General features: G+C 34.7%; 1 protein-coding gene across 1 annotated transcript in view; it reads right to left on the minus strand.

Annotated features, from left to right (window-relative positions):
* Positions 1-27167, minus strand: part of LOC150105739 (BBSome complex member BBS7-like) — a 320423-nt gene that overhangs the window by 165081 nt on the left and 128175 nt on the right. Inside the window, exons 9-10 of the mRNA XM_090395048.1 lie at positions 17060-17109; positions 4488-4618 (exon numbers count right to left, since the gene is read on the minus strand). Of these exons, the coding sequence (XP_090251174.1) occupies positions 4488-4618; positions 17060-17109 (181 nt within the window). The remainder of the gene's footprint in view (positions 1-4487; positions 4619-17059; positions 17110-27167) is intronic.

The raw sequence follows: 27167 nt of genomic DNA on the forward strand, positions 1-27167 counted from the left end.
TTACAGCACTGATTTAATTTAGATAAGAAATCCTGAAGATTTGCACTGGATTTATTTAGGAATATAACATTAGCAGCATAAAGTAAAGAAATTATATTAACATCTCCAATTTTGATATCAGGTTTGATGTTACTTCCCCATATTGTGCTCTAGAGAGATTATGAATAACAGTAGGGATAGGTTCAAGATAAGTGTACCCTTGTCTTGCACTTGATTTTACATCAAACCATCTTTCTGTACCTCCTTCAATTCTGAGTACTAACTTACAACAAATACAAGCTGTGTGCCATATAATTGTAGCATTAGTAATTTGTAAATAGTGTAAATTTATGGTGTAAATTGTAGTAATTTACACCATGTAATTGTTGCATTTTGAACAGTTTTCTCTTGGCAACTTGTTGTATGCTTTTTTCATGTCTACAAAACTTAAATATATATCTTTGTTATATTCTTATGAATTTTTGATTGCTTGTCTTAAAGTGAAAATCTGATCCTGACAACCCTTATTTCTTCTGAAACTGGTTGATTTTTTCCCAAGTTTCCCTAGCCTCTTCTCTAGTATGAGTATTATGAGTGCATACATTTTAATCTGGAACACTCAATGGGAAAATTCTTTGCAATTCATACATTCAGTTTAATTTTCCTTTTTATCATCTGATTTGATCTTTTGATCAGAACTTCTGAATTATTCAGTGTAGCTACTGTAAAATTTTTATACATGCATATTTCAGCATCTCTGGTCTAATATCATCCAATCCAGCTGTCTTTCCAAAAATATTTCAGGTTTCTGGTGGATTTTTCTGTCTCAATTACTGATTTGTATGCCCAAGTATTTTTTTTTTTTTTATCAGTGTTCCATTACTATTTACTTGATTTAACAATTTTTCAAGGTAATTATTCATAATATCCTGATTATCTTTATTCTCAGTTTATGCCATCTTTATTATTTGGCACGAGTGAGTTCTTTTACAGATCGTCTCTTTAATGACTTGCAGGAAGTCTTGATTTTTTAGTCTTTGCAGACTTCTCCACATACTACAAGTTGCTAAACTTTGATTCTTTTTAAAACTTTTGAACATATTTTTATTCTCACTGCGATGCTCATTTTTATCCTACTCAAAATTAAATGGTGACTATTTCCTATCCCATGAATACTCCTTTGTCCTGAATTAGCGTGAAATATATATTCCCTCCCCAGTATGCTTGGAGCAAAAATGTTCCAGATTTGTTCCAGCTTAATATTAATAGGTATGACTTTTAATTTGTTCCTTAACATTAGATTCTGAAATGCTAATGTATTTCACTAGAGAATAAAAGTTAATATTTAGTGAAATGCAGTTATTATCAGTTTAACACACAATATTACAAAAGCATTATGGCAACACTATAAGACTTAAAAATGTGAATTATTTCTTTTCAATAAATAAATAAAATAAAGACCTTATTGAATATGGTCTTTATTATTTTTCATTATTAACAATTTTAATCATAATTACAAACTAAGATATCTAAAAATGATAAGGAAGGTTTTATATTTATCATTTTCCTTTTAGTGTGAATCTGTGTATTCACTACAAAAACTCATCTTTGAGCTTAAGATATCTTTCATTAAAAATACACAATGCTACAATATTTTTAAAAGCCATTTGCCGTTAATAAAAATGAGTAGTGAAAATAACTATCCCATATTAATCACTCACATAAATACAGTTAATTCTCACTAAAGGGCTGTAAAGTAGGAATTCTTCATTACTGTGAATAGTATCCTGTGGTGAATTTCCTTTAGAATAGAATTCTAAAGGAAATTCTAAAAATAAAATGTCTATGAATTGAAGCCTTTGGCTCTTCATATATCTAATAATGTCTATGAGGGCTTTAGTTAGGAATTTTCAGTAGTTTGTTATAATGGTGCTTGCTACAGTGAGAGTTGGCTATAGTTAATATATAAATTTCAAAACTAACACATCATACACAGTTAAAGGGAGATGGTAAATCCTGTTTTATTTTATAGCCGAGTACGAAACTCGGATCAAAATCCATTGAATCCATAGAGTTTCATGCTGAAAAAACTATCGGCGTGCCCAAGCAAAACTGAATCATGGTTTCATATTTTAGTAATGATTTAATGTATCAGAATTCATCAAAATCCATCAGTGATTGCAGTTCTTTTTTTTTTTTTTTTTAAATAATGTATCAATAATGAAAACAGGTAAATGTAGCAGAGGAAAAAAAAAAAAGAGAGAGAAAGAACGATGATCGATAAGAAATGAATTCAGATACAGAAATAGGTTGACAGAGAATCTATACTTTACAAAAAATCTATGCTATTTTTTGTAAAGTTTTTTGTAAAGATTTTGTGTAAGGGAAGGTCATGTTTGAATAATTGCTGATATTTTATAATAATATTATAGTTGAGTTAGGTAAGAGGAATGGATACACTTTGCTAAAGCTTCTGACAGGATACAGCATGGAAGGTAGTTGCATAAGTTGCAGGATATGGGATTATCGGATTATAAATTTGCATAGGTTAGCTTGTATAAGAGGATAGCTGAGAGATATCAAAAAGTGGCGTGTGGAGTTTAGGGGAAGTATGAATCTTAAAGACTTAAGGTAACCAGTGGTGTATCCCCAGGGATCAGTCCTTACTCCATTGTTATTCAATCTTTATATTAATTAACATTGGGAAGGACTTGAAAAGAGACATACAGCTATTTGCTGATGATGCATCAGGAATGTTACTGACATATAGAACTTGCAGAATGAGTTGAACAGACTGGAACTGTGGGTATCTGAAAATAACTGTAAATTCAATGTTAGTAAATGTAAAGCTATGCACTTTGGTGTGATGACAAATTATATTAGTGGGATCATGCTAGAAGAAAGTGATCAGGGTTGGAATCCTGGCGTTTTAGTAAATAGAAAGTTGAAGTTTAGAGGCCATATAGTAAAGATTGCAAATACAATTACAGGATAATGTCAATGTACACTGACATGTAAGGAAGTCATTTTACCTCTGTACAAGGATTTGATATCTCATTTAGATTACTAGCACAGATCTGGTCTCCAAGGTGATGCAGATAAAGTGGATATTATTAAACTTCTGAACAGGTCATACAGCATAACAGTAGATGGAACTTTTCATTTCATGGAGGGCAAGGAAAGGATGACAGAGCATCCATGGAAACTGAGAATTAATCAGTAAAGAAAGGGGGTGAGAGCTAGATTTTTTCTCTCATAAAGCAGTGTGTGATTAGAATGACTTGCTTAGAAATGATGAGTGCAGATAGCATGAATGAATTTAAGAGAAGGTATGACATATGGTGTGCATGATCACCCTCGATACTCTGATCCCTGGAGGCCTCTTGTAATAATAATAATAAAGTTCATTTTCAAAAAGCAAACCACTGTATTTATTACACAAAAGTATCATTTTTGTTCTAGTGTTTATTAGAACTTTCCAGACTCCTCTTATGTGTGTATTCCTAAGCAGAATTCTTAACAACATAAGAACAGTATGTTTCATTAAAATCAACCTAATTCAATATATTATTATTTCCATATTTACTATAATACATAACTTCTAGTGATCCATGTTTATGATGAATAACAAATGCAGTTTTACTTTTAAGAAATCAAACCAAGTTATTTAGAATTCTCGTTATTATTCAAAATAAGTATTTACAGAGCAAAAATGAATAAGTCCAACCTTTCGTCTCACCAGTAATATATGATTTTTTTAAGAGGCAAAAATGTTCTGAATATGATACCATAGCATTCCACAAAACTGTGAATGAAATATCTGGTTGCCAGATTATCGTGTTTCCCTATGGTTTTAGTTTCTCCTGATGTAATGGCATAAACAGAGATTATCCATTTCATCTCAATGATCAAAGAGACCACCACTATGAATGTCTAACAGCACTGTAAAATACTGATGACTTACCACTGGGATCACAGGTATCTTTTTTAATGAAATATCATCCATAGAAGGTTGAAAAAAGTACTGTTAGTGAGTTAAGAGTTATGTGCTCTAGTAATCAAACATGGTAATTTTTCAATAAATTCCCAATTCCCTCATATTTCTCTTAAGGACTCCTCTCCAATCAATAAAAAACTGCATCAATCACTGACATATCCAATAATGCTGCCTTCTTAACTTCTGCTTTCATTTTCTAATGAAAGTTCAAATAAGCAACTGGTAATTATAATTTAATTTAGAAAACAAACAAGTAACATTTTCTCTTTTTGCCTTAAATAACTGAACCATACATAACACATGACAAGCAATAACTTTTTTTGTTTGTTATGACAACCAAAACAAGCTGTACTAACAAGCAAAGAAATTTCGTACCTACTAATGGGAATGATTATTACTACTGCTTCAAGGTTATCTCATAAAATTCTCCATCCTTCTTTCAAATGTAAAGTACATAAAAACTAAACTGTCTATTTGAAAATTGCTTAGAAGGTTAAGTAACAGCACTTACATATTGAAACCGAAATATAGGTTCCTCAGCTTCATCGTAACTATAAACTTCAATCAGTCCATCTGCACGTCCAAGTATTAAATCTTTGACTCCATCAGCTGTGATATCATAGTTATCCAGACACAAAACGCCTGTTAAAAATATTCACACTAAATCTTACAATTTAAAAAAAATGAATTTAATCAACAAAAAAAATATCAATCTGTATATATATATTTATTTCACAGAGCAAAGACACAGATTACTTTTAATGACAGAACTCTTTCTCCAACTTCCAAATAAGCCAAATGATTGTGTCAATATGCAAGACACTGGGTATTACAAGAAGATACTTTCAACAATAATGAAAAATTCAAAATTTGTTTAATCACTTTTAAACCAAGAAATAATGAAGAGGCATAAGACATTCAAAACCAGTTGATTATACTCAGGAAATGTTTCCTATCAATCTTTATGTGGAAAACTCACAAATTACCCAGAAATTTACCAATAAATTTTACAGAATAAATGATTGTTATTATTACACTTGGTCGTCGACTTCCGTTCTGGCTGACAGGTCGTAAGTCGATCTGGTCGTATGTCGGCCATATATTTATTAACAGTATTTTTTAACCTTTTCTAATCTTTTTATCATCTTTATAATTTATTTTTATAATCTTTTAAATTTATAATTATGTATATTGTACATAATGTGAAAAATAAAAAATGTACATACTGTACTGTAAACACTAAAATACAATCTAAAATTAATGTAAAAATTAATACAAATGAAATTTACAAAATCAATTTTTAATCTTTGCTTGTGCTGGGTTGTGGATCGTCAGGGTCATGTTCTTGGGTTGAGGTAGGAGATGTTCTCTTGATGAGGAACATGCTGAGCTTTGTTTGAACAGTTTGTTTCTTTTTTTCTTCATATATCTCACGATAACAACGCACAGCATCTTGAATGATACATTCAACCTTTGTGAATTGTTCGACATTAGGGTCCATTGCTTCGAAACTGGCAAGAGCTTTATTCAGTTGTGAAAAAGAATCTGATAAACTCCCTTGCAGTGAATTTCTTTTCTGGCTCCTCTTCTTCTTTCTCTTCTTCCTCTCTCTCGCTTTTTCTTCTGACACAATTCAATCAACTCTTCACCTGAAAATTCTTTTATTTCACAATCTAGCAACTACTCTACGTTTTCTATTTCACATTCTAATTTAAGATTTCTTGCAAGTTTAACTATTTTTTCTGTAATCACTTCCAGTTCCTCTACTTTTTCAAATCCTTCAAATGTATTCGCATAACATTTTAGACACTTTTTCCAAATTCCCGACATACAATTCTTTGTTACACATTCCTATGCAGTTGAAATATTCTTGATACACTGAAGAACGTTGTACTGCTTCCAAAAGTCTCTCAAAGATAAATCAGCATCAGAATCTATCACTTTGATGTCTTGTGCAAATGTCGTTCTGAGGTAGTGAGCTTTGAATGCTGAAATAGCATTCAAAGCTCACTACCATGGGTTGAATGAGAGCGGTTGTGTTTAGGTGGCATAAAAACCACTCTAACATCATGTTGAAGGTCGTCCAGATGAGGAGTGTGGCCAGGGGCATTGTCCATAATCAATAAAATCTTGAAAGGAATACCTCTCTCCGCACAATATTCACGAGCCTGGGGAATAAAGCAGTTCATGAACCAGTCTTCGAACAGTGCTTGAGTCATCCAAGCTTTAGGGTTTGAACAGTAGTAAACAGGCAGTGTGTGTTTATTGATGTGCTTAAATGCATAAGGGTTTTCTGAACGATAAATGAGAAAAGGCTTCAGCTTAAAACCCGCAGCATTCCCACCAAGCAACAAAGTCAACCGATCCTTGAATGCTTTGAATCCTGGCATCCTTTTTTTTTGCTTCTTGGTGTATGTACGTACGATTAGGCATGCATTTCCATTGCAAGCCAGTTTCATCTACATTAAATATTTGTTCCGGTAGATAACCTTCGTCTTTGATTAAAGAGTCGAAACTATCAACGAATTTTTGGACTTTATCTTCACCTGCACTTCCTGCTTCTCCTGTGACCTGTACATTATGCAAAGCAAATCTTTTTTTAAAATGCTTAAACCATCCAGTACTAGCCTGAAAATCTTCTGCGTAATCGTCTCCGGCATGTGATTTTAAACTCTGAAACAAATTTCTAGCCTTCACTTGCACTGTGCAAAGGCTCATGGGTGAATTTTTCTGTATTAAATCTTCCATCCACATAAACAACAATTTCTCCATTTCATGGATGGGTCCCTGTCATTGTTTAGTTAAAATTGCAGACTTCATAGGTGCAGAACCTTTCACAGCTTCCCGAATTCTTTGTTTATCCTTAAGTATCATCGATACCGTAGAATGTGATAACTTCAACTCACGTGCTATCATATTCACTTTCTTTCTGCCTTCATACTTCTGGATAACTTTCATTTTACACTCTAAATCAATAGTTTTCCTTGACTTCTTAGCTGGCGTATCTGTAGATGAGGGCATTTTCCTTTTACTAGACATTTTCTGGGTAGCATTTCAGTAAAATTTTAATTAATACACCACACGTAACAGATGCTTGAAAGCGACTGAGTGTGAGAGATAGTTATCGTACAATAATTATCGTATCCCATAGTTATCATACATGCAGCTGCGTGATTTATTATTAATTAATTAATTTTTTTGGTCGTAAGTCACATAGGTCGAAGTCGATGACCAAGTGTATTATTATTATAGCACAGACACCTTCATGGAGTCCTAAGACTCATAATGGTAGATCCAAACTATCAACACAATATATATCATACCTCTCCTTGAAATTATTAACATACAAAGCACTCACAACTGGCTCAAGCAACCCATTCCATTCATTTACCACTCTCCAAGTGAAATATCTAGTCCTTATACCCTTGCTAGCCACACTCTTACTTAACTTCCAGGGATGACCTCTTGATCTGCCCTCTCTAGCCAAGTGCTGAAACATTCCCCTGTATCAATCCTATATATAAGTAACTTAAATGTTTCTATCATATCCTTCCCTTTTCCCTATTAACTGACTTTTTATCCATATACCCTCAATCTATCCTCATAGGGAACATTCTACAAATCACTTGCCTCTGGTTCCTCCTCTCCACCACTTTCTCATCCCTAAGAAACCCAGGTGATCAGACCTGAGCAAAGTAATCCAGATGTGGTCAAGAGGAATGATAACTCCCTTATCTCTCTTTGGTAGTGTATTCTTCAATAACCAAGTAATCCTCTGAGCTACCCTGGCTACATTAGCAATATGCCCTCTAAACTTCAGCTCTCTATTTACTACTACCTAAAGATCCCTACCTTCATCAAGTTCCTAGAGTACAGTTCCATCAATGTGGTACACAGCTTGTAATCTATTTATCCCAAAGTGCATAACTTTACACTTTTTCCCACATTAAATTGACATCCATTATGTTTTGTCCATACTGTCAGCCTATTTAAATCATCCTGCAAGCTCTCTACATCATCTTGATTAATTATTAACCTACCCAATTTTGCATCATCAGCAAACTGAATATCTCCTTTAAATTATTTCCTATATCATTTATATACAAATTAAACAGCAGTGTACCAAGCACAGAGCCCTGCAGCAAACTATTAGTCACTTGGATTCTGCTCCTCCATCAGGGCTATATATTCAAGGCGTACTAGGTGTGCAGTGCACATCCACAGAATAGCAATATCACTGATATTTTTGCATTTATTCCTGTTAAAGACTCCCCTAATTGTTACCTGGTTTTTGCATGATTCCTAAAACAAATACACATATACTAATGCTTCATGAAGGGGACACTTTTTGATGCATAAAGATTGCATTACATTCGCATTAATAGCCCAGGTGTGAATTTTTTTTTTTTTTTTTTTGAATTGTCTGAAAAGATGTACAGATGGCACAGGAGGTCAAATTCTTAGCATTCCAGTGGTTTTAAACCACCCAGAAGGTGAGCAGGGTGTGCACTGAGACAATAGCACCCAGAAATCAGAAATGGCTGTGATTGGTTATTGTGTCAACCAATCCAACTGAATATTGTCATTTGACATGAGTTGCTGTTTTTTTTTCTTTTCTGAGTTTCATCAGTTTTGTGTGCATGAAGTGTGAACTGATGTATTTAAGACACCAATATAGACAAGTTTTTAATATATAATTTTCTATAAATTATTTATAAGTTTTTTTTTCCCCATATTTACAATGGGAAACATTGTTGACAATCTATTGAATGTCCCATTTTCTGGCAGATCTTTTGCAGATTGTATGATTGTAGGTGAAGGAAGCAAGCCTTATCCTCCTCTTCCAAATTTACTATTATATTTACACCTTGGAGTAATTCAAATATACCAACCAAATATAGCATTCGCCTTCATTATTGTTTTCTAATATATCTTAAAAGAAGCACATTGTTCCCCCTTCTACATAGAGTTGATTACAATTAATTGATAAATTAAATTATTCAATGTTATCCTATAATTAATTGCATTGGACCATTAAGATGAGCATGTTGCACTATGCACTCTTAAATTTTTTTATACACCTATAAAATTGCAATCACCCAACCGAAATGGGCACATGATGCCACTGTCCTCCATATATTACTTTTTTGGTATTTGTCCATCAGCCATCCTTTTATCCATATCACCAGTTTCATATCCATCCCCATTTGTTGCAGTTTGCATAAAGTTTCATGTAGTATCCTGTCAAACACCTTTGCAAAATCCAGCAGTATCACTGTGTAGGCCATTTCCTTTATCCAATTCAGCTGCCACTCTATTATAAAAAAGTTAGTAGATTATTAAGGCATGACAAAGCCATGCTGCTTCTCACCAAGTATCATATTCTTATCCACCCATTCCTGAATTTTATTTTTTGTCCATCTTTTCCAGTACTTTTATCACCCCTCCTGAGATACTGATAAAGTCGTAAATCCTCCCTTATGCAAAGGAATTATTTTGCTCTCCTTCTACTTTCTTGGGACTTTGCCAGAGCTGAGACTTAAATTAAACAACCTAGTCAAAGACAATGCCAGTTCCCCTGTCCATTCTTGTAAAACACAACCTATATCACATTCAATCCCACAGCTGTATTTGCATTCAGATTCTGTAATATACTAAATACCATCAATCTCTGTTCTCACATCAGTCCCTGTCATCTCTTTCATAATAATATCTTCACTTGGATGATATACCCTTGCAAAATAATCACTCAGTAGATCAACAATTTCATCTGCTTCCATTACCTAACATCTGCACTCATTAAAGTTATCATTCCATAGTCCCTCCTACTTCCTACATAATGTAAAAACTCTTTGGGATTTCCGTTCGCCTGTTCAGCTAATCTCTTCTCATAATCTGATTTTGCATTCCGTACCATGCTGGTCACCGTTCTTGCTTGATCCTTGTACTGTTCATGAGTTAGCTAATCACTTTTTTCTTATATATCCTCCACAACATTTTTCAAGTTTGCAGCTCATGCTTAATGATACTACTCATCCATCTAGCTCCTACTCGATTTACTCTCCTAACCTTGAATATATATATACACATACAATCTGACCAAAAGTATCCAGACACCCTCTGTAATTCGTAAACTGACATCTAGATATCACTATGACCTCACTTACCAGTATAAAAGGAGGCATGGAGCTGTTTGTTGTTCAGTGATAAGTACGAGCAGAATGGGTAGATCAAGGAAGCTCAGTGACTTCGAATGTGGACTAGTTATTGGTTGCCACATCAGTAAGAAATCTGTCAGAGACATTTCAATCCTCCTTAAGTTGCCCAAATCAACAGTTGGTGATGTGATTGTAAAGTGGAAACGTGAAAACAAAACCACGGTCAGGTAGGCTATGTTAAATGACAGACAGGGACTGTCGATTGTTGAAGGTGGTGGTTCATGGAAATCGCCAGACATTGAGTGAAAGAGTCACCACAGTGCTACTAACTGTCCAGCCAGCACCATGACTGTGCATCAAGAGTTAAGAGAAATGGGGTTCCATGGTCGAGCAGCTGCCCATAAACCAAACATTTCTCCTGTGAACGCTAAGTGCCTGCTTGCAGTGGTGTAAAGAGCGATGGCACTGGACAGTGGACAACTGGAAATGTGTCATTTGGAGTGATAAATCACGCTTTACCACGTGGCAGTCCAATGGGAAGGTTTGCCACGTCCAAGTCCATTCCATGTTTTTCATGGAATGGACTTGGCCCTCTCATAACACTACACGGAAATCTAAATGCAGAAAAGAACGAGGACATTTCGACCTGTTGCATACTGTCTACGGTAGAAGATCAATTCGGTGATGCCTATTGTCTGTATCAGCATGACAATGCTACTTGCCATAAAGCAAGGTCTGTAAGGGAATGGTTTGTGGACAGTAACATTCCAGAAGTGGACTGGCTGGCCCAGAGTCCTGACCTGAATCCCACAGAACACCTTTGAGATGATTAGAATGCTCCAAACCCCCCAACGATCCACATCACGAACTGCTCTGGCTACAGTTCTTCAGGAAGATTGGGTGCCATTCCTTCAGAGGCATTCCGACACCTGGTAGAAAGTCTCCCCGGATGAAAAATATCATCACTAAAGTGAATAAGTAGTACAGTACTCCCTGAGATATACCAAACATAAGCAAAGGTTTGCCACATGATACCTGACAAACTTTTGTAATTGATGCTAACTGGAAAGGGCATGTATTTTGGGGAACAGAGATATGTATCTAGCAGACATAACTATAATAAGGAATTAAGGTACAGAATTTAATTCACTTATGTTGAAAATAAATTATTTAATATGAGCAGATTTTTGGTCTCCTTTCACAACTGCTTTCAGTGCATATAGTTCAAGAGATAAAATGGAATAACAATTGAAAAGTATAGCACATTATAATACAAGATATTGAATGAAGGAGAGATTAATCAGTAATTATTAGAATTCAAAGAAAAGACAATGAAATTATTATAAACAATTTCAACGATACTGATGCTTCTAAAATGGGGGTATTGAGTGGGATTTCAGTGGTATCTGAAGGTTTTAGATCTTGCCACAGTTCCAAAAACAATTTCCAATATCAATTTCTTGTTCAATATTCATAAAGGCTTTTTATAATGCTTTTATTCCTTATCCTACTACAAGTAGAATCTGTTTTGAGCTTTTATTTTATTTAAATCTGTATATCTTCTCAAGCCAAGTAACATACAAATGAAATTTTAGGTCTATCATCTTTTAGGCATAACAAGAATAGAAACGATTATTATCAGAATCTCACAGTATAATGTTATTATTCTACATATTGAGCATCACCAGAGACCCTAGACCAGAGGTTCCCAACCCTATGCCCGCGGGCACCATGGCGCTCATCGACCAATTTGTGTGTGTCCGCCGCTGTTCAACCGTGTACCATATAGTTTGAAATAATCACGCAACAATTCATGGCATGCTATATGACGCATGCGTTAATGACACATGACGAGTATTAAACGCATACAATGTAAAGTAGATGCGCATTCAAAGTTGTTCATTCCAGTTTAAGAACTGGAATATCATCATATTCTCCTAATTATGAAGCACTGGCCAATGAAATGCAATGCCAAAGATCACACTAACTTACATATATATATTTAAATTTTTATATAATGTAAACTTTTAAGTAATAAAACATTTGATTATAATGTAAACTTTGTATGTATTCATTTAACAAACGAATTCAAAAAATATGCTTGAAAAAATAGATGGTGCCCGTCGCCCTATCGGTATTTTAGAATGTGCTCTAGGAAACAAAAAGGCTGAGAACCCCTGCCCTAGACCATCACAAATAAATTAATTAAATAACCTTCTAGACAAAGTACAATCAACAAGAATTGAGTTTATCATGTTAGAACTCCCAAAGTTTATGGCCTGCCAAAAACTGACAAAGAAAATATTCCTTTGAGACCTACTGTAGATTCTATTGATTATCCAAACCTTGAAAACATCTCTTAAAAGTTCTCTCCAACATGAGTTAAAAACTCAGATTTCAGGAATTATGTGATTTCTGAAAGACCTTTTAATTAGTTTTGATATGATTTCACTCTTTACAAATATCTTTCTTACAAATACATTCGAGTTACTATGTAATGATCATCCTTCAGATATTGTAAACTTGTTCACTTTTGTTATAAATACAGGATATACTTTTCCTATTAAAATATATTATATAAACAAATTGAAGGAACTGTAATGAGTTTGCCTATCTCCCACCCTAGCTAACTATTTTATAGAAGATTTAGAACAGCATATATTTACTATTTTAACCTCCCCCCCGTTTTCCTGCCAAAAAAAAAAAAAAAACTTCTGTGAGTGCCTCGATATTTTTGCAGTTTGGAACCATTGATTCATAGAATTAATTAAGTCCATCTAAGGATAAAGGAAAAGTGCCTTCCATTCCTGTATGTCTTCATCCAAAGACAACCTAATGGCAGTCTTCAACTTTTAGTATAGTGGTATCTCACTAATCCGGACCTCTTTAGTCCGATCCCTCCAGTAATCCCAACTGCGGTTTGAAAGAAAAAAAAGTTTTATTTATTACATATTATTATTTTGTGTACTATTATTTTTATTTAATAATATTATTTTAATTATTATTATTTATTTTATTATTATTACCGTACAGCATTTCTTTCATACTGTTGATTGTATGGTTATACAATACAATCAACAGTATTGTATTGTATAACCATACAATCAACAGTATGAATGTATGGTTATACTGTAGGCCTATTTTGATTTATTGTGTGTTCACATTTGCTTTTTTATACTGTACAGTATAAAAAAGCAAACATGAAGCATACTGTATAGTCGGCATGAATCACAAATATACACAAAAAGAGGAAATTCAAAACATGCATAATTTGGTTAAAAATAAAATCTAGATGTTGAAATTTCACAAACAGATATTACCGAATGGATTACAGGTAGAACCCAAAGTGAATTTGAAATCAAATCAGATACTGAAATTATAAATATGATGCTAGAGAATGAATTAGAAGATGATGATGATGATGAAGAACTCGAAGAAAAAAAAAGTAAAACATGAAGATGCAGCTGACAGTTTTAATATGTGTATAGAATGTGCTAAGCAGAATGACACGCCATTCCACAAATTCTGTTGCTAATGCAGCTACAAGAAGAAGCATTCAAAAAAGGTTTAGCTTCCAAGAAGCAAAAGAAAATCAGTAACTTTTTTACAAAGAAATTAAAAAAATGTTTCGTGTTATTTTGTGTACAAGAAAGTGATATTTTTTTGCAAATTAAGTTACGTATTGAACTATGAAATTTTATTAAATCAGAATCCTCAACAATACAGGTACATACAAATTAAATTTTTTACCTAAATAAATTTGTGTTCTATATTATTTTTTAAGTTTTACATTACAGTACAGTAGCTTTTTTCTATCAGTTACTTCATTTATTCATCATCATTATCATCAAATTCCTGACATGTACCCTCAAGGGGTGTACAGGATATGATAGTACATGAAAAATTTACATCATTACTAACTTCCTATATACAATTTTCCTCCAAATCAGTCTGTTACTTGTCAAGACTCCAACATTATCAGATCTTATATTTCTATCGTCTATGGCACATTGTACCGTATCGATCTACCTATATCTTGGTCTTCCTCTGGATCGTTTTGCTGCCAACCTGGCAGAGAACACTTGTTTTGCTAATCTTTCTTCACCCATTCTGTTTAAGTGACCATACCACCTGAGATTAGCTCTGCTAATGCACTCCTGGATGCCAACAATGTCAAGTTCTTTCCTAATATCCTCATTTTTAATATGATACTGCCATTGATGCCATCTGTTCACACTTCTAATCTTTCTCAGGACTCTTATATCTGCGGTCTCTAGTCTTTGGTCAAGTGTTTTACTTCTAACCCAGCTCTCAGATTCATAAGTTAAAACAGGTTTGAACACTGTCTTGTATACAGCTAATTTAGCGTTCCGACTAATTACTCTCTTATTCTATATGAATTTATTCAATTGACTTCCTACCATACCAGCTTTGTTAGTTCTGTTGTCTATTTTCATGTTTAATTTACCATCTTCAATAAAAATCGTGCCTAAGTAGCTCAAATGTTTACTTGTTCCACAGGTTCCCTGTTCACAACACAGTTGACATTTTCAACAATTCTACCTATTTTCATTGTCTTTGTCTTTTTAATGCTGACCTTCATACCATATCTATTACAACAGTTACTCGATTTAGTCAGGGAATTTTGCAAACTTGTATCAGATTTATTCAGAAGTATAACATCATCCGCATAAAGCAAAGAGCTGACATTAACATCTCCAATTCTGATATCATGTTTAATACCACTTTCCTTCATAATGTGATCCATATAGATAATGAATAACAGCAGGGATAATGTACATCCTTGTCTCACACCAGATTTAACATTAAACCATCTTCCTGTACATCCTTCAATTCTAACTGCCGACTTACAACTCAAATACAGACTAAGTATTGCTTGATATAATGCCCCATTGACACCGTATAACTGTAGCGTATTGAATAGCTTCTCTCTTGGCACCTTGTCATATGCCTTTACCAAATCGACAAAACTTAAATACAGATCTTTGTTATATTCCCATGCTTTCTCGACTATTTGTCATAAAGTGAAGATCTGATCCTGACAGTCTCTATTTGGCCTGAATCCAGCTTGTTCTTCACGAAGATCGCATAGATCTTTCCAGGAATACTCAGTAGAGAAATACCTCTGTAATTCTTACATTCAGTTTTATTTCCCTTTTTATATATGGGCACTATTAGAGCTCTACTCCAATCATTGGGAATTCGTCCCTCTGTCCAGGCTTTCTGAACTATGCAATGCACCCACTGTAAGACTCTTATACCACCATACTTGAGCATTTCTGGTCGAATATCATCTACTCCTGCTGCCTTTCCACATTTCAAGCCTTTGATGGCTTTTTCTACTTCAAGTATGGATATGTATTCCTGACTGTATGCCTGTTGAGCGTTTTTTACCAGTGTGCTATCACTGCTTTCATTTAGCGATTTTTCGAAGTAATTTCTGCATACTTCAAGGATATCTTTTTCTCCTGTTTTCATGTCACCTACAGAATTAAATTGATGTACCATTACAATCTGATTATTTTTGTCTTAAATGCTAGTAATTGATGTCTCTTGGGGGAAAATTCGCTAATCTGAACTTTTCGCTAATCCGAACGAGCACGGTTTTTATTGGTTCGGATTAGCGAGATACCACTGTATATGGAAAGAAAACAAGTAAGAAGAGGTATATTGATGCTGAGATTCTCATAATTATCTTAAGTTTATCATGAGTATTATCAAACTAGTGTATTATACACACTCCTTATGATCCACTGATTCTATTTTAAGAAACAGGTCTTTTATTAGAGCTATTGTCATCTCCAATGGCAACAACTCCAATATCAACAAAGTTATGATAACTTTGGCCTTTATTCCAGTCCTTCAGAAAGTTTCTAGAATCTCCATTTCATATGTCAAAGGCATGTCCGAGAAGCTCAATAGACTTCTAGGAGTTTAAAGAATTCCTTGCTCATACAATCTCCCATGTTATGGATAGACAGGTCAGTCTGCTCAAATATATTTGGAAGGACATCAAAATTATCAGCTCCATGATTCTGGTAGGTCAGGTCTGTCAGGTCAGGTCAGGTCATGCCATGTCTACTAAATACAGGATTCATTGGAACAAGACTAAAGTTTTACACAAATCCCAATTTTTATTAGAAAGATTGTATGAATAAAGCTGTGAAGCCCATATTCATCATCTGAACCTAAATAGAAATGACTGGCTAAAACTTTCCCAATTTTGATAAAGATTGTGTATTATAACATGCACTATAAGCTTCAATGATTATTATTCTATTTTATTTTCTCTCTTTAACTGTATGCACTGAAAATGGTCTTAAAATGAGACTGAAGATTCTGCTCATATTAAATAAGTTATTTACAATGTTAGCAAATTCTGCTAATTTAATTCTTTATTATTATTATGTAACATCTCCAATGAGCCCAAAGACTCATCAAGGGATGGCACCTACTCTACAGCTCTCTCTCCACCCTCAAATCCACTAACTACAGCTGCCCACCACTACTAGTATTTTCACAGACAATCACAAACATCTGTGCCCACAGCAGGATTTGAACCTGCAGCCTTTTGGCTGGTGAGCAGATATGCTAACCACTCAGCCAACCAGGTTAGCATAGTTATGGAAAACACAGATTACAATAATCAATCAATCAAATGCAAGCAAGAAAAAATTAATCCTGTATGGCCAGCGAAGATGACATGTGAGAAGAGCATACTTGAAGGAAGAGCAAAGACAATTTTAGTGCAAAATGAATTTTTTCAAGCATGACATAATGTAATACAGAGTACACTTATGTAATTTTCAAGGAATTAAAACATCACCATTTGCACGTATCAAATTTAATTATCAAATAAAATAAAAATTGCAAATAATCTAATGGATTATTTGATTTAACTTACCACCATTCTTTTTGTTATTGTTTATCTCCCACTGATGATCTGGTATGACTCTAAGAATCAAATAAAAATTAAATAATAATAATAATAAATAAAATAAAATAAAGCAAAGCAGAAAGAAACAGCTTTCTAATGTAATTTATAATATGGCAACATGTTGATTTTAAATCAGAGTATTAATTACATAAATGTAGTCTATATATATATATATATGCACATGAGGGATTTCCAAAAAGTAAGGTAATTTTTTTTTTCTTAATAACGATGAAAGGAAATGAGATAAAACATGGTGGACAGATAGACCTTAATAACGTTCAAAAAGACAGCCACTGCAATGTTGTGCTATTGTTGCCTCACAACTAATTCCAGCTGCAGGGTGAGTGTGATCCAAAATAGGTGTCTGTGAAGTTATTCATGTTTTGCAAGCAAAATGGGCTTCACCAAGTGACATTGACCATGAACTGATTACTGTGTATAGCAAAAAGGTGACGTACATCAAAGAAGCAGGTGTGTTTTTCAGTGCAATGAAAAGACACCTGCTTCTTTGACATCAGCTTTTTGCCATACACAGCATTCATGAAGACCAGCAAAACTGTCTGAAATTGCACAAGTGGTGAATTTGAGTGAGTCAGTCCACTGTTTCTAAAATTGTTCACAATGTCCTTAGCTTTCAAAAGGTGTGCTCCCACTAGGTGCCCTGACTATTGTCAGAAGAGCACAAGGCAACATGCAAGGGAATGTGTCTGGAGAATCTGTTATGATACAGCGACAAAGGCAAGGATTTTCTCACTTGCCTAGTTGCATAGATGAAATGCGGGATTCATCACTTTACATCGGAGAGCAAACTAGACTCCATGACCTGTAAACATCCACAATCTCCTGCATGCAAAAAATTCAAAATTGTTCTTACTGTCCAAAAAAGTCATCATCACAGGGTTATGGAATCACCAAGGCATTCTGTTGGTTGACTTCTTGCTGAAGGGTGGAATAATCAATGCAAAACTTTACTGTGCAACTGGGCAAACTGAAAGCCAACATTCAATGCAAATGACCAGGAGTCCTGACAAGTGCTATGATTTTGGTGCACAACAAGGCTACTCAACACACACCAGTTGTGAGTGGTTGTGCTGTAATCAGTGGGAAACTCTGCCACATCTTACCCCAGTAGAGCCCAAACTTAGCACCTTCAGACTTTCATTTGTTTGCCCCCCTCCCTCCTTCTCCTCAAGAAACAACTTTCTGGAAAAGGTATTTCATTACTTCCTCATCATTAGTGAAATATGGATTCATTCATATTTCACTATGAATGAGGAAGTTCATCAGGCTATATGCTGTTGGTTACTGGGTGTGTGCATCATGGACTTCTTCAGTAATGGTATTGATAAACTGATCTATTGGGACAAGTGCATCAATAAATTTGGAGACTTTGTGGAGAAGTGGTGCATGTTTACTTATTTCTTGGTGTATAGTGTATATAATTTCAACTTTCTATTATTAAACATCCTCAAGAAAAAAAAAAAGTGTGTGTGTGCACGTGCATGACTCCAGAAATACAACTTAAATCTACTAGCCAGAAAAAAGTTTAATCGCTAAGCTGTCTACTTTATACTGATATTGCTACAGGTGATGTTAAAAAATGTTATGTTGACAAAACAAAATAATACATTTTTTAAATTTCAATATACCTCACCATGTAATTAAACAGAAATAAACTTTCCTTTATGGTGTGTTTAAAATGTATGCCATAACAGAACTCATCACAATTCCATTTGTGTTTTCTTTCATGAATTGTTCATAATGAAGAGTGAATTTATATAAATTATCCATAAATAATAATTTAACAGGGAAGAGACAAATAATAAGGGGTGCTTAAGGGTCAAAGCTGTATAACTGAGAGGAGACCTCCACATAGCCTTTAAAGGAATGCAGAAAACCGACCAGGACTTCTGACCTAATGTCCAATCCTCACCTTCTTGTGGTGCACCCTGTTGGGTATCTACTTGGATACTGAATGAACAAGGATGGGCTGGCAATTTGGGATTTAGCCGACCAAATTGTATTCTTATTGGTTAAACCAAAATAAAAAATGATGGTACAACATGACAATATTTCATGCCGGCTGGGGCGTCGCCCGGTTAAACAAGGCCCCCGTTGTTTTTGCCAGAGAACCAGGACGAACAGCGAAAAGTCAGCTACTGGAACAAATCTGAAAACAAACCCCAACTCAACATCACAAGAGTTAAAGATCGGTACTATCAACGTAAAGAGCCTGAATGGCAAAGAAATGGAGCTAGCTGAGGAATTAGATAAGTACCAGATCGACATAATAGGGGTGACTGAAACAAAAAAGATCAAAACTGGTGAGATCTTTCTGAGCAATAAATACAAAATGTTATATTCAGGCAATGACAATCAAGGAAAAGAAGGAGTAGACATAGTATTCAACACTAAATACGAGACTAATCTTGGGAAAATTTGGAGAAAAGAGCAAAGCTATTAATAATGGCAAATATCTGTTGGATTTCTGCTCAGGACATGGACTGGTTATTACTAACACCATGTTCCAACATAAAAATGTGCACAAATTCACATGGAGAGAACAGGCAAGGAATAAGAAAAGTCTCATTGACTATGTTATTGTTGATGGAAATGTTTTCTCCCTGGTGCAGGACACCAGTGTACAGAGGATTTGAAATTGGAAGTGATCACTATTTAGTCTTGAGCAGGATAAAATTGAATTTCATATTGAAAAGAATAACATGCAAGAAAGTTTTAAAGCGAATAAAAGTTGAGCAGCTCTCAGATGTGAACTGTAGACTAAAATACACAAAGATTATTGAAGAAAAAATGAAAGAGTTTGAGAACAGGAATCAAAAGTTGGAGATTCAATGGCAAACTCTGAAGAAAACATTGATTGATTCAGCCAGAGAGGCATGTGGTGAGGTTGTCTGCAAGGATAAAAAAATCAGAACTCCCTGGTGGACACAGGAAGTTAAAGAGGCAGTGAAGGAAAAGAAGAAAGCATATCAAAAGTTTCTGTCAAATAAGTCAGCTTGTGCTCATAGAGCATATAGAGACAAATGCAAGAATGCTAAACACTGTGCAAAACTAGCTAAACAAAAGTCATGGGAGGACTTTGGCAAGAATATAGAAAATAAATATCATGAGCGTGGCAAAATATTCTGGAGGTTGTTGAAGAAGCTTAGGAATGGAGGAAAGAGTGCTGTAAAAGGAGTTAGAGATGATAAAGGTGACATGAAAACAAGAGAAAAAGATATCCTTGAAGTATGGAGTAATTACTTTGAAAAACTGCTAAATGAAACAAGCAGTGATGATAGCACAGTGGTAAAAAAACACTGACCAGGCATGCAGTCAGGAATACATATCCATATTTGAAGTAGAAAAAGCCATCAAAGGCTTGAAATGTGGAAAGGCAGCAGGAGTAGATGATATTCGACCAGAAATGCTGAAGTATGGTGGCATAAGAGTCTTACAGTGGCTGCACTGCATAGTTCAGAAAGCCTGGACAGAGGGTCAAATTCCTGATGATTGGAGTAGAGCTCTCATAGTATCAATATATAAAAAGGAAAATAAAATTGAATGTGAGAATTCCAGAGGTATTTCCCTACTGATTGTTCCTGGCAAGATCTATGCAAGTATACTTGAGAAACGGTTGAGAAGAATTGTGGAAGAAAAGCTTGGTGAAGAATACGCTGGATTCAGGCCAAATAGAGTCTGTCAGGATCAGATCTTCACTTTACAACAAATAGTCGAGAAAGCATGGGAATATAACAAAGATCTGTATTTAAGTTTTGTTGATTTGGAAAAGGCATATGACAAGGTGCCAAGAGAGAAGCTATTCAATACGCTGCAGTTATATGGTGTCAATGGGGCATTATATCAAGCAATACTTAGTCTTTATTTGAGTTGTAAGTCAGCAGTTAGAATTGAAGGATGTACAGGAAGATGGTTTAATGTTAAATCTGGTGTGAGACACGGATGTACATTATCCCCTCTGCTATTCATTATCTATATAGATCACATTATGAAGGAAAGTGGTATTAAACATGATATCAAAATTGGAGATGTTAATGTCAGCTCTTTGCTTTATGCAGATGATGTTATACTTCTAAATAAATCCGCTACAAGTCTGCAAGATTCTCTGACTAAACTGAATAGCTGTTGTAATAGATGTGGTATGAAGGTCAGCAATAAAAACAAAGACATTGAAAATAGACAGAATCATTGAAAATGTCAACTGTGTTGTGAATGGAGAACCTGTGGAACAAGTAAAACATTTCAGCTACTTAGGCATGATTTTTACTGAAGATCGTAAATTAAATATAGAAATAGACAACAGAATCAGCAAAGCTGGTATGGTGGGAAGTCAATTGAATAAATTCATATGGAATAAGAGAGAAATTAGTCGGAACACTAAATTAGCTGTATACAAGACAGTATTCGAACTAATTTTGACTTATGGATCTGAGAGCTGGGTCAGAAGTAAAGCACTTTGCCAAAGACTAGAGACAGCAGATATGAGAGTCCTGAGAAAGATTATAGGCGTGAACAGATGGCATCAATGGCAATATCATATTAAAAATGAGGATATCAGGAAAGAACTTGACATTGTCAGCATTCAGGAATGCGTTAGCAGAGCTAATCTCAGGTGGTATGGTCACCTAAACAGAATGGGCGAGGAAAGATTAGTAAAACAAGTGTTCTCTGCCAGGTTGGCAGCAAAATGACCCAAAGGAAGAGCAAGATATAGGTGGATTGATGCGGTACAAAGTGCCTTAGACGATAGAAATATAAGATCTGATAATGTTGGAGTCTTAACAAGTAACAGACTGATTTGGAGGAAAATTGTAGATAGGGAGTTAGTAATGATGTAATTTTTTTCATGTAGTACTATCATATCCTGTACAACCCTTGAGGGTACATGGCAGGAATTTGATGACGATGATGATGACAAAGAATAAAATTTGTGAAAACAAGGAAGCGGGTAACACTAAATGTGGAGCTAGACTCACTTTTCACAATGCACTCATACGACAATTATCTTGCCAAGACAAGTTAGAGACTTGTCTTGGTAAGATAATTGTATTTTTTAAATAACAGTTTTATAAAAGAGAACCATATTTTGTAGAGCCAGAGTTTAGTTAGGGAATGGCAGTTCAGAGTAGTGTGTGGAATGTATATTTGGAATGTATAGTGTGTGTAATGGAATGTATATTATCTGAAGTAACTAGAACAGGATTACGTATTGGTGAGTCTTTGGTGAATGATGCAGTAATAAATAGTATGAAAGTGATTGGGAGTCAACAAAATAAAACCACAAGAGGTCTAGAAGAAACATGATGTCGTGAGCATTGGGGGTAAGTAAAAGAGCATTGAGTAATGAAACTGGGAGAGTCATGCTGAATAGCATAGAAAATGAGTCCATGAGTGACGCTTGTGTGGACTTGAATGGAATTAAGAATGGTAAGATATATAGTGATTCTATGATTAAGGGTATGGAGAGTGGTATGTCTGAGGAGTGCTTGGCTGGTGGTGATAACTGAAAGAGTGGATTTAGCAATAAAGTGAGGCCTTGAAGCAGACAAGATAATATTTTTCGCAAAGTTGGGTAGGGCGATAGTGAATGCAGAAGATGTCAAAGTCTTGCAAGATGACTTAGATAGATTGGAGTTCTGGACTAAGGAGAATGGATGTCAATTTAATGTGACAAAATGTAGGGTTATGCATTTCGGAGCGAAAAGATTAGCAGCAGTATACCACATTGGTGGAACTGTACTCCAAGAGATTGATGAGGCCAGGGACTTGGGAGTGTTGGTGGATAGGGAGATGAAGTTTAGGGGGCACATTGTGAAAGTAGCTAAATCAGCTCATCAACTCACTTGGTTGTTGAAAAATACCTTGACGAGCAGAGAAAAACAAGTTATTGTACCTCTGTACCGAGCCCTGATAAGACCTCATCTCGACTACTGTGCCCAGATTTGGTCACCTCGGTTCCTTCTTGATGGGGAGGAGGTTGAGAGGATCCAGAGGCGAGTGATTAAGATGATAGCAGGTCTATGGAATGCACCATATGAGAACAGGTTGAAGATTTGTGGGTTGCAGAAACTAGTTGATAGGCGAAAAAGGGGAGATATGATTGAGACATTCAAATTGCTAAAAGGATTCTATAGGATTAATTCAGATGATATTTTTGAGATCAGGACTGGTGGTGGGAGAACTAGGGGACACCCATGGAAGCTGGGCAAGAGCGTGGTTAGCAGGAGTGTTAGAGCTGGGTTCTTTACTTTTAGAGTGGTAAATGAGTGGAATAAGCTGCCAGAGTCTGTTGTGGGTGCTATGACAGTGAGCGAGTTCAAGGCAAGGTATGATAGATACTGTGAGAATGTTGAACAGCTGTGTGAACATGATGTTTAGGGCCTCCCTCGATGAGTCTAAGGACTCCTGGAGTAGCCCGTGGTAATAATAATAATAATAATAATATTTATGGTGGGAACAAATGACCTGAGTGGTGGTATAAATCCGGTAGCAAAAGATTTAAGAACATTGTTAGATATTGTGAAGACGAAAAGTGTCAAAAATGTCTGCATCCAAACTTATCACCTCATCTAAAAGGGAATTTAATTTCTTCAGTTGCCTTATGGATTCTTCAAACTATAGAAGAAAAATTTCTCTTTCACTTCAAGATCACTCAACATACCAAGAACTTAATCATGATCCCACAAACAGGCAACTGAAGAAATTAAATTCCCATCTAGATGAGGTAATAAGTTTGTATGCAGACATGATAGAAAGGCTAAAAACACATTTCGCAAGACCTCCTAGATTTTATGGTCTACCTAAAATCCACAAGACAGATATTCCTCTTTGTCCTATAGTGAACTGTATTGATTCGCCTACTTATCGCATAGCCAAATATTTAGCGAAATCATTGAAATCATATATAGGCAAATCACGCTCTTTTTTGAAAAACTCTTCGGATTTCCTAAATAAATTAAAAAATACATCTCATTACAACCTACTGATCTTATGGTGAGCTTCGATGTAGAATCTCTATATACTAAATGTACCTCTCAAAGAGACTTTACAATTACTTGCTGACATCTTCCCACAAGACACACGAAATCAAATAAATTATTTGATTTCGTGATGCACTCTGGATATTTCTTGTGTCAAAACAAATTCTACAACCAAGTGGAAGGAACAGCCATGGGAAGTCCACTTTCACCTGCTCTAGCCAACTTTTATTTAGAACATTTAGAAGACGTCTTGTTTTCATCTATATTCCCTCAACCATCCTTTTGGGTGCGATATATAGACGACATCTTTTCAGGCTGGTCTCATAACAGAGATTCCTTACCTTTCTTTTTAGCCAGAATCAATTCCTTACATCCTCGTATTAAGTTTATCATGGAGATTGAAAAAGACAACAAGTTATCCTTTTTAGACGTCCTCCTCATCCGTTCACCTTCAGGTATTCTAACAACAACAGTTTACAGAAAACCCACTTTCACTGGACGTTATATTCTCAAACAATCTACACATCATCCTTATCAAAAAACAGGAATCATGAGATGTTTAATCTGACGAGCTAGAACTAATTGTTCAACTCCTCACGAATTACAGAAAGAACTTTCAACTATCAAACATCACATGAAATTAAATGGCTTTTCCGAAAAAAGTACACAACATCTGTTCGATTCCTACAATCCAATCCAGAACAACAGATATTCAATATGTCGAGTTCCAATTCCATATATTTCCAGGATTTCAGAACCAATTTCAAGAATTCTGAAGAAATATGATTTAACAGCCACTTATACACCTATTAACAAAATATCCATCTATTTCCCCTCTTCTAAAGATAAATGCTCAACTATATCTCTGCTTGGTGTGTATCAAGTTCCTTGTAACTGCAATCTGTCCTATTTTGGACAAACAGGATGCTCTATAGAAAAAAGAATTCAAGAACATCAATCATACATTCAGCACAACAAATCCAATAAGTCTGGATTGGCTCAGCACCGAATAGAGACAAGCCACAACATCCTCTGGTCCAAGATGCCTTCTACACAGATGTCGCTATAAATTTGAATGCCTATTCAAAGAGAGCGCTGAAGCCTTATCATGGAACTTCAACACCCTAACTTGAATCAAAATGACTGTATATCCTTATCAAAAATATGGGAAAGTTTAATCAAGATAACACATTATTTACAAAAAGATTTTTTTTTTAATTGAGACTTTTAATTCCTACATTAGTCTAATGTTATTTATAAATTAAGATTATTATATTAAATTGTGAATTAATACCTATAATTTAATCATCACTCTGATGAAATTTTTCCTCTAATGCTTAGCAATGTAACATCACGTGGCTCGTTCTACTTTTGAATGATCAATTGTTGGTATTCCACCTTGTTAAAAACTGTTCCTATGTAGCCACTGAAGATAGTCTGTTATTTTCAGATGGAAATCTTTGGCAAATATTAAAATATTCTTGTGTAAATGTGTGTATAATTGATAAGTCTTTGAGATTATACAGTATATCACTGCAAAATATTTATACCAATTTATTTCAGTATTTCAAGTAAAATATTATCTACTCCTACTGCTTTTCTGCATTTCAGCTTTCTGGTGGCTTTTTCTATTTCAACATACGTGGTTCCTAAATTGCATTTGTTACTGCTTTTCTCATTTAATCATTTTTCCAAGTAATTATATGGAAAAATGCTTAAATGAGATGTCACATATTCAGAATATCATTATATTTAGATTTTATAACACTTTTACAATCCTTGAACTACTTTTGCAGTAATCCAGCTGTTATTTTCCACCATTTCTAAGCTTTCTAAGTAACATCTAAAACTTTTGGCTGCCATCATGATATTTATCTTTCTTCAAAATCTTTCTGAAGTTAAAATATTATAAAGTATAACTTGATGTATAAGAATGTAAGCCATGATAATTAATAAATAACATTGGATTTATCTTATGTATATATTTTTATGAGTATAAAATTTTCACCCTAGTATCAAGGGCATCTTTAGTACTACTCTCAAATTAAACAACAAGAACAGAAACCAGTATATTCGACAATGACGTGTGAACATGTATGTACGTATGTGATGTAGAGCATCATGGTCTAATTATATTAAGGTTCTAGTAAAAATAACTTTAATAAGATTTAATAATAAATAAAAAAAATAAAAATATATAAATTTAAGTTAATTCAGGAATTTGTGAAGAACTATTTCCCATAAGAGGGATAATTTAAGTCCATCATTTCCATTTAGATTTGGACAATGTACAAAGTTTCACAACTCTCTTTTTATAAACATTACAAAAAATTTTACTTTTATGGATTCTACTTGCTTCTAAAGAATTCGTGTCTGGTGGTGATAGCATGCTCTGCAAGTTCCAATTGCTGTGGCTCATGGAACTTAACATAATCTAAATGTTTATCATGATGTACAACTGTAGATGTACCTGTTTGGCCAAAATATGATACTCCACAGTGGCAAGGAATGCGATATACTCCAAGGAGAACTAAAGGTAGAAGTTTATCTTTAGCTGAGCCTAGAAACATAGATATCTTGTTGATAGGATGGAAGGACACTTGTAGACCAACAGATCTAAGTAGTTTGGCCTTACCTTCTGAGAGACTCCTTTAACATAGGGAATGGTGACACACTAGACCATCTCTGTATCACTATTTTGATGGGAGGCAGATGACGAGGAAACTCTATAAGTATTATCTTGTTAACGTATGTTTTGGTAAAGCCATTAGTATGGAAGATGGTGTGATTTATTTCTTGGGAGAGCAGCAATTCAGTGGAGCAAAGAGAGTGCACCCCCATGAACTAAATTCTTAATGGTGCCAGATTTTTGGCAATTATGATGGTGTGAAAGAGGATGAATGTAAAGTCCAGTATGTGTTTTTTTTTTCTGAATACTAAGAAGTGAAGGTTACTATCTGGTTTATGAAATAAGAGATCTAAAAAGGCAATCTGATTGTTCTCTTCTAACTCAAGAGTGAAATGGATATGATGGTGAAAGGTATTAATCTATTGACAAACTCTTGTAGGTCTGT

Source organism: Typopeltis vanoorti, chromosome 6 (genome assembly GCF_054136105.1).
Source record: "Typopeltis vanoorti isolate ZY-2024b chromosome 6, IOZ_Tvanoo_1.0, whole genome shotgun sequence".
NCBI lineage: Eukaryota > Metazoa > Arthropoda > Arachnida > Uropygi > Thelyphonidae > Typopeltis > Typopeltis vanoorti.